The sequence below is a fragment of the Sander vitreus genome, chromosome 8 (assembly GCF_031162955.1).
Source record: "Sander vitreus isolate 19-12246 chromosome 8, sanVit1, whole genome shotgun sequence".
Taxonomy (NCBI): Eukaryota; Metazoa; Chordata; class Actinopteri; order Perciformes; family Percidae; genus Sander; species Sander vitreus.
The window spans coordinates 24,719,837-24,729,600 of NC_135862.1; the positions used below are offsets into that span (position 1 = coordinate 24,719,837).

The 9,764-nt window shown below is 44.2% G+C and overlaps 1 protein-coding gene across 1 annotated transcript; it reads left to right on the forward strand.

The window, feature by feature from the left end:
* The first annotated feature begins 3,539 nt into the window (after window positions 1–3,539).
* Window positions 3,540–8,528, forward strand: panx2 (pannexin 2). The gene is given in 6 exon segments (XM_078256136.1): window positions 3,540–3,768; window positions 5,186–6,300; window positions 6,972–7,107; window positions 7,729–7,914; window positions 8,186–8,308; window positions 8,311–8,528. Coding segments are annotated over 6 exon segments (2,007 nt in total).
* The last annotated feature ends 1,236 nt before the right edge of the window (window positions 8,529–9,764 follow it).

Below are 9,764 nucleotides of genomic sequence, written 5' to 3' on the forward strand. Positions count from 1 at the left end.
GTGAATAACTAGCGGATTTGAATAGTGGTAGCCCGTTTGTAGTTACTCAACAACACTATATAGCCAAATCGAATTCCTTAGTCTCAAGAGTGATTTTAATATCCAAATATTATAGTAATGTTAATATCCAATTATATCACTGTAACACTAATATATACATATAGGAAAATGATTATAGAATGTGTGGGATATATCGATTTCTGCAGCGTAAATAAATGTGTCTTTCAGCATCTCCGCTCACACACACCACCTGTCCGTGTGAATGTGAATCTCGATCGCATTTATGGTGATGCGATGAACTAGAGAATCTTAATGTGTTATCTCATGCCTTGTTCCTGAGGAAGAGGCGGGGCAGGGACGGGAGAGAGGAACGGGTTGGAGGGAGGGGAGCTAGGGGGGAAAGGCGGAACAAACCGGATACATGTATAACTGCTCGCCCGCACTGCAGATTAACTCTTACCGTGCTGGAAGATGCAGCAAGACATGGTGAGTGGATTTTTTTATCATTTCCCCCAATGCATGCACATGGCTCGTTTGTTAGCACCACAGAGTGAGTGTTGCTTTTCTGGTGCTAGTCTTTCCAGTGTGGGCAGGTGAAGCAGGCATTGATCATCTTAAGAGACTCCGGCAGTAGGATCTCCTCTTCTCTCATGCACACTCAACACATACAGACACAGAGCAGCGCACACACTCTTATCACTTGATGTTTAGCAGCTCGTCCCTGGCTATTCGGGAGCTATCCGCCGCTCCGGTGCTGAAACGGCTCGTCATCTGCAGGCAGCTGCAATCCACTGCAATGTAATGCCTGGTGGAAGTGGGGTCCTCCTGGTTGTGATTCTCCCAGCGTGCTGGACTCACAGACTCCTAGCTCAACACGGGCTAACTAGGACATGATGATCCTCTGGTGAAATGTTCCTGCAGTATTCCCATAGGGACTTACTGATCAGTCAAAAGTGAGAAAACAGTGAGGATAGGCTACTTTATGGTGTGTTTTTTTTTCTGTTTCACAATTAGCATAAAGTTGTATCTTTCTAAAACTGTTATCATTGTTCTGCCATAGTTATCTGGTCAGATTTGTTTACTGGCTGCCTGAGATCAAGTTTCAGATCCATGCGCACTGAAAGTTCTTCCCTCTTCAGCCATCATCTAATTCATAATGCATGAATAGGGAGCAGGATGCTGTAGCCAAAGAATGTGGGATAGGCTGTTTTTACAGAAGCCATTTCGACATGTCATTGCAGGGCAAACACAGGCGTGATTAATAACATTAATTATAGCCCTGTTCCATTCAGGTGGGCCAGAGCTGTGGTATGAGCTAGCATGCTAGCTCACTGGAATTCACTAAATCGAATGGGATCATAATCTGGGACCATTTGGTCAATTTCACCTGTGTTTACCCTGCAATGACATGTCAAAAGGACTGCTGTAAAAAGGGCCTATTGTCTCTCTAAACACTGGTAGCATCGCCCAACTGAAGGGCATTATCTGTTTGACTGCAATTCCAATGGCTTACAGACATCAGTGCAGCCTCTAATCCAGCACTTAAAAAGGGATGCTGCAACTTTAAATTATGCAAAGTGTATATCCTCTCTTCCTTTAGGCCAGTTTTAAGATGTGGATAAAGTTATCTTTATTGTTACCAGGCAGTATGTAGACAGAGCAGTATCAAATCAGTACTGTATGTTATGGTTTCCCATAAGGGACATCTTGTTCTCTTTCTCAGGTATAACTCCAATCACTGCATGATGTCAGCATCAAATGATCAGTGTTTAGGACTTAGGGGGATCTATTGGCAAAAATGGAGAAAAAAAATCTCCACAATTATGTTTTCATTAGTGTATAATCACCTGGAATTAAGAATCATTGTGTTTTCATTAGCTCAGAATGAGGCCTTCATCAATTCTTCCATGGAGCCCGCCATGTTTGCCATTCTACAGTAGCCCAGAACGGACAAACCAAACACCGGCTCTAGAGAGGGCCTTTTGTGTTTTTACGTAACCTGAAAGCCACCATAGGTTTTACTACACGCTTGGAAAGGGAGGGCTGAGGGGAAGGGTATACAGTTGGTTCCAACAAAATCCTACACACTGGTCCTTTAACACATGCTGCTTTTAATCATTCTTATTTCATAGAAATCCTCTCCTTATGATCTTTCTCAACATGCGGGTGAGAGCACGTTTAGTGTGCCCTGTACTAATGAAACCGGATCTCAAGGTTCCACTCCTCGAGATATTAAGTACACTTTCAGTCCCTGGATTAGAGGGCTTGGCTTTTAAGAATTTCATAGATGAGCTGTGTTTTTGCATAACAAGAAGAAAGTGAGAGGAAGGGCAGAAGGACTACAGTAATGGTGAAAGAAAGTAAAAGGGGAAGGAGAGTGAGAGGTGAAGGATTGTTGATGGGAAAGGTTGATGTATTCACACTTTGATGTATCCACACTCCTCACCGAGGACAATCACGTAACCTTCAAGTGAAATGAGCATGCGGCAGGAGCAGATTCCACCCTGCACAAATACTGCACAAGCATAATGCATGCTCATGCATACATGCATACACACTCACACATGCACACACACACACACACACACACACACACACACACTCACATCCCCCTGACACGTGTGGGTTCACCTGACATTCCAGTGGGAACACACTGTTCCACGGAGATAATGACCACCAGGAGTACAGAGAGGGTCAGTGGATGAATTGTGGAAAAAGCAGTCAGTGTTACATTTTTTTTTTTTTTTTATCAATTTCCGGTTAGCATACCCCCCAGAGAATACATTTGCCTTTGAGTGTCCTTGCTTGATCAAAGGCAAACACCCCCTCAGATGTGACCACATTCCCACGCTCCACTGTTCACGGAGTGAGGATTAGTCGTCCTCAGCCACTTGACTGCACTATAGAGGACAATGGATTGGAACAGAGAGCTTTCCTGAGGAAGGTGTGAGACAATACAAATTTACACTATACGGCTCCTTTGAAAGATGGTCGCACTTTTTTAAATGCAAATAGTGAACCAGCCTAACTGGTTATCTTTTCTTTCAGGACAGGATTGGTCAGAGCTTCTCCTTACCGAAGCTCACGTAACAACTCTTCAGCCAGCAATCACTCATTCTGGGGTTCGCAAGGACACCTCCTGAACTCAGCTCATTCCTCAACCTGCCACACAGACAGTGTGGACTGAGGCCAGGCACTGTAGAAATGGAGCAAAACATAGGGATGCACACCCAAGAGGCTGAGCGAGGAGTGTGCTTCTGAACGTTATGCCTGTTCTTCTAAAAGAGAAGACCTGTGGGAAACTGTAGAAAACCCAAAGCTCCGAAGAACACAGACTTCCACAGTATGACCCGCTGCTTTCACACGTATGGTGACAGGGGCTGAACTTGGCCACACATTGCTGTATGTGTGTGTGTGTGCCGGTGTGCGAGTGTATGTGTGTATCACACAGTGTTGCGGAGGTTTTAACTTCAGCAGGGAGTGTCTGGCCTCCCCTCCAGTCCAGAGGGAGGTGGTAGTGTGTGCCCTTTGTGTTCCGGATGCAGAACATCCTCGATCAAAACCTAGACATGGCTACGGCTTTACTCGCCGGCGAGAAGCTGAAGGAGCTGATCCTGCCCGGCTCCTCTCAGGATGAGAGGGGCGGGTTACTGGCTGGTCTCATGGTGCAGCTCAAACTGGAGCTGCCCTTTGATCGTGTTGTCACTATAGGGACGGTCATCATCCCCATCCTGCTGGTCACCCTAGTCTTCACAAGGAACTTTGCAGGTAAGAGTTCTGCCACAAGAGGGCGTTAATTGCCACAGGAAACTGCCAAAGCGAGGGTGTCTAAGTTACAACAGCAGCTGTTACCCCAGTAAAGTTTAAGATAGCCATGTTGTGTTTTTGTGTCTTTTGTGTAAGTAGGAGATTAGGCAAGGAAGGAAAAGGAGCATTGACAAATGCATCGAAAGGAGCAGACAGAGACAGGGCTGGAAAGGGCTAGAAAGAGCAAGAAAAGCTAGATAGCGACTGGAGAAGGGAGGGGGAGAAGGGAGGTTAGAAGGCTGGGTGTGACAGGATAGATGTTAGTCCACTGCTGAGTCAGGCTCTCTGCATAGCAGCATCAACCATCTGGGACTGAGCGTTTAACTTTAGCAGCAGAAAGATGTGGGTGTTCAGACTTCAAGTACTTTAGTATTCCCTCACTGGAGGTTTACAAAGATATTCAGGGCTTTGCCAAATCCTTTTTGGATGACTCAGCATCCTGCCCTCTGTGACTGAAACAAAGTAATGTCATTGCACATATCCTATATATTCTCTATAGCCAGAAACATACTGTAACATAATATATGCTGACTTTTGAAAATTACTTTTAATACACATGATACAGTTTATTAAAACCATGTGTGATATCAGATGTCACTGCACTTAGTTCAAAAGATTGAAAGTAGACTTGCTGCAGCCCTGAACCAGATAGAACTGATAGTGAACAACTTTGACAGGAAGGAGCGCTCTCACTTTCTCTATCTGAGCCGATATAATAGAGGCAGATCATCATTTCAAAAAGCAGTGTGAGTGTTATCAGAGGCACTGTGGACTCTAAAAGATTCTCTAAGATACAGCGTTTATACAAATGAAGCAGGGTGCATGCAATATATTCCCTAGAAAAATGTGAATGTGTCATTGAATTGTGTGTACTACAATAACTAAGAGGGAATACCAAACCCTAAGTTTAACCGTATATTATCTCCAAGTTGTTAGTTAGTTGTTAGTTGAAGTTAAGAACTAAAGTTAAGTCTGTTTTAAACATCTGTGGCACTATGCAGAGCTACAGAATGGTCACATTTTGACTCACTGTACCCACTGTAGTTGTGTGCACATCCAGATATTTCAGGTATGTTTACCTTCTTTCACTTTTATATAAGGGGATTAGATACAATTGTTAAACTGGGGAATTTGTTGAAAAGCCGTCTGTTTGTCTGACCTTGCATGTTTTCACATTGCCATGTCTTGCCAATACAATTCAAGAGCAAAATGTTTTAACTGTTTGGAGTGAGGAGTAGAATTCTAAAAATAAGACCCTGAATGTAGCACTGTAGCATTCTTCTGTCAGCTAATATACTTAATTTATATAATGAGATATAATCATCCAACTTGTTAAAGTCACGTTTGGGCTGATTCTTTCTATCTGTACTTTCCTCAGAGGAGTCCATATACTGTTACACACCACACAACTTCACCAGAGATCAGGCACTGTATGCAAGAGGCTACTGCTGGACAGAGCTGCGGGACGCTGCACCTGGTCTGGAGTCTCACCTTTGGCCTTCACTATTTGAACACAAGTTCCTGCCCTATGCCCTGCTGGCCTTCGCTGGAATCATGTACATTCCTGCTTTGGGCTGGGAGTTCCTTGCCTCTACACGGCTCACTTCAGAGCTCAATTTCTTGCTTCAAGAGATTGATAACTGCTATCATCGAGCCGCTGAGGGCAGAGCCCCAAAGATCGAGAAGCAGATCCAATCCAAAGGACCTGGCATAACTGAGCGAGAGAGGAGGGAGATCATAGAGAACGCAGAGAAGGAGAAAAGCCCCGAGCAGAACCTGTTTGAGAAATATTTGGAGAGACGAGGCCAAAGTAACTTTCTGGCTAAGCTTTACCTGGGACGCCACCTGGCTATTGTCTGCCTCAGTTCCATCCCCATTTCCTACCTGAGCGCCTACTATGCCCGCCAGAGGCAGAATGAGTTCACCTGTGCGCTGGGTGAGCCACCAGACACTAGCAGCTATCAAGAGCTGAAGCTCAGGGTCAACTGTAAGCTGCCTGCTGTGCAGCTGCAGCGCATCATGGCAGCAGTAGATATCGCTCTGCTCTGCACCATGAACCTCATCATCCTGATTAATTTGCTGCACTTGTTTGTGGTGCGCAAGTCCAACTTTGTATTTGACAAACTACACAAAGTTGGTATTAAAACGCGGCGACGCTGGCAGAAGTCTCAGTTCTGTGACATCAACATCTTGGCTATGTTCTGCAACGAGAACAGGGACCACATCAAGTCGCTCAACCGGCTGGACTTCATCACCAATGAGAGTGACCTCATGTATGACAATGTGGTCAGGCAGCTGCTGGCTGCGCTTGCACAGTCCAATCATGACGCTACACCCACTGTGAGGGACTCTGGGATACAAACAATTGATGCCCACATGGACCCCTCTGATCTTGGAGTGGGCGAGATGGCTGGGGAGCCGCTGGTCATCAAACGGCCCCGCAAGAAGATGAAATGGATCCCAAGCTCAAATCCTCTTCCTCAGCCATTTAAGGTAAGGCAGCTGCCTGAGAACTATTGCCATGGCTCCATTTGTAATTCATCAACATTCATTCAGCATCAATGACTGCAGGAGGGAAAACAATCTAAACCTGGTGTCCTCTAGAAACAGAATAATATGTACTACAATAAGTTGTTCACTGGAGAACAGCAGTTCAAATAAACATGGACTGGCTGTGTGTCTGTTCAAAGTGTTTCCAACTCTGAGCATTATCAGCTCTCAATAAGGGCTCGGGAAGTGGTCCTCAGCTGAAGTTTAAAGATGCAGTAAGTAAGTAAGACTTATAAAACTAACTTTCTGTCATATTTGCTGAAACTGCCCCTATGTTCCAGTAGAACTACATGAAGCAGGTCGTTTAGAAAAAAATCCAGCTCCTCTAGCCTGTAGTGCAATTTGCAAAAATCCACCACTGATGCACCAATCAGGGCCAGGGGGGGGGTGTCTAACTGCGTGTCAATCACTGCTCATGCACACACATTCATTCTCCCTTATGGGGGGAGGGGCTTAGGAGACCGTTTTGGGCTTCAGCAGAAAGGGGGGGAGGGACTGAGAAGTTGTCGATGTTCAAATTCTTTGGCTAAGTCCTGGATCTTCACAATCCTACCTACAGCACCTTTAAGCTGTGATATAATGACCTGTTTTTGTGTTTTCTGTCTTTTGTAAAGGAACCTCTTACCCAGACACGTGTGGAAAATAACGCCAAGCCTGAAAAACCCAAACCAGTCAGACGAAAGGCACTGGCAGACAGCTTCACCGCACCACTTCTGGATACCAAGAGCACACAATATCCTGCAATAAAAAGTATGCAGTACTATGAACATGTGAACATTTTCATTTAAAGGAGCTGCACTCGATATTCAGCACATTAATATAGCAGTGAACAACTATTTGCTATGTAAAGACATAGTAAAAGAGTGGAGTAATGGCGTCCTGAGCAGAGAATGAAGTCACACTCCCTCTATGTGTGTGTTGTGCATGTGAGGGCCTTGTGTGTCGGTATCAGAGGCGTCTGTATTTGACAAGTTGGGGATTGATCTGTGAAAATCTGTGGAGGCAATCCCAGAATGCTTTTTATTTTGAATATCAAGTACAGCCCCTTTAAAGCTGTGCTAATTAATATTACTATATTTACAATTGAGCAAATGACGTGAAAATGTGTTATGTGAAAGGGATTGCTCGTAGAGACAAACCCACAGATAGTCATCAGCAGTATTGGCCGATAACTATACGTATAGTATTGTCTTTTTTTTCATCTTTCAGTTAATTGTTTTGGTTTTACAGCCCATCACTTTACTGTTTTGGTTCACAGTCACAGCGTTGTTTCCAGCGGGCAGTTGTTTAAACATACTAACTTGGATGTACTGCTTTTTTTACGTTATGTTCTTCCTTCTTTTAAGTCAGACTTTTGATTTTCAATCGTAGATTTGAGTGGGATGGAGAAAAAGCACACTCGCAACTTCTCTCTGGACGTCCACCCATACATGCTGACCATTCGTAAGCCCAAGGTGGAGGCCACAACCGCAGAGCCTCTTCCCTCAAAGCACAACATGGATACAGTGTACCTCGAAGGCACACACACTGTCGTTCATGTGTCTGGTGCCATTACAGGTAAGCCTGATATTTTGTTCAGACTCTTGCTCTTTCTGGTTCAGTGATCGATTTCACCATCTCATCTAGATGTACCTTGCATTAGCCTGCAACCACATCTGCATGAATATTGCTAATGCTACCTTCCATGATGTCCAATCAGCCTTAGCGTGCAAACAGTGCTGACCTTTGAAAAAGTATAGAAGATGGGATTGTTTTCATACTCTTACATTTCCATTTGAGACTTCTCTTTCGCTCTACCCTGTCTGGTATTTTGTTCTTGTCTCTTCAGAAACTAAGATTTGCTCTCCACAATCCACCAACACTGCCTTTTCTACGGTGACCCTGCCCACCACTACTTACGTGAATGGTGTGAGCCCTAACCCTCCCTCCAGTGAGGACGCACTCAGTCCCAAGTCCCTCCTCCTCCTCCTCCTCCTCCTCCTCCTCCTCCAAGGGAGCCTCCCACCCAGACGGAAAACCCTGAGTGTCAGCCACCACCCCTGACCAGAGCCCCTACACACCAGCTGCTGAGTATACATCACACTCTCTTTGAGGAAGAAGAGGATGAAGAACACCGCAGGGACAGACTGGCAGAGAGACCCGGGGAGCTCATCGCTGCTGGGGAATGTTAAAGGAAGAGAAGAAGAGGGACGCCGACTGAGATTCCTCTCCCTGACACTGCACTCACATGACCACCATGTCGATCACCTTCTATCAACAGCCACCTCTGCTCTTTAAATGAACTCACACACTTCTGTGATGGGTGGATTGGACAGTGAGGACATGACATGGAACTCTAGTAGTCGTAAAAAGCTAATTGACTCAACTTTTAGATGGGAAAATTAAGGATAAGACAAACGTTTGTGTATTTCATAATGTTGACAAGAGCATTGCTGTCGGAAATGATGTCACATTCATGTCTCAGGATGACTGTGTACAGCTAAACACCCTCCAATGAAACCAGCAGTGATTTAATTCAACAGGGTGCTACAGTGCAGGGTCATACAGCTATATGAAGAAGGCTTGAAAAGAAAAGATGAGCAGCAATGAAAGATCAGTGAGCTTTCCAAAAAAAAAAAAAAAAAAATGACCCACACCTTAGAGATGCATATCTGCAAAGAAGACTGCATTATAGCTTCAAGCAAAATGTATTTTAAACACGTATGATAACGCTTAGTCCCTTTATCCCAATAGCCAAGTAGAAAGGTAGCTCATGCAATACAGTTGAGATCTGCACAATTAATATGCAAAAGATCACAATATAATTGTGGCAATAATGTATGCGCTTACAGCATCATATTTCACAGAACACTATACATGTATAGACACTGTATATGACTCAGTGTTTGTGGGGTGTTTAAAATATGACACACGTTTCATGGCTTTATTATTGCCATTTCACCGTTGAATAGGAACGTGTATCAGATCTTGACTCCACTATATTTGCACGTCATTATTTAATAGGTAAATTGGCGTATTATATAAAGGGACGGAAAAGGCTACAATGAAAGGGTGCTGTTGGGAGGTGACACGCAACTACAATATTGCTCAAAGAAATTGTCAGATATGTCTATATATCTATGATAGAAATGCAGTGATGTTTTCTTCTTGAAGACTATAAAAGCAGCTCTAATGTGATGAATGGAGCTGGTCTCACTGGTAAAGTATGTAACTTTTGTGTTCTGCTGGCTTCTTGTGGGAGTGCTGTGATGTGAAGTGATGAGTAGATGTTAAATCCTTACTCCCTAGAAGGTTTATTACGTGATGACTAAGCTTTTGATTGCCATCTGCTGTCTCCGACACAATCTAAATTTCTTTCAGTAGTTCTGCCCTGTCTCACATTGTGCCAACATCTGCTTTGAAGGATT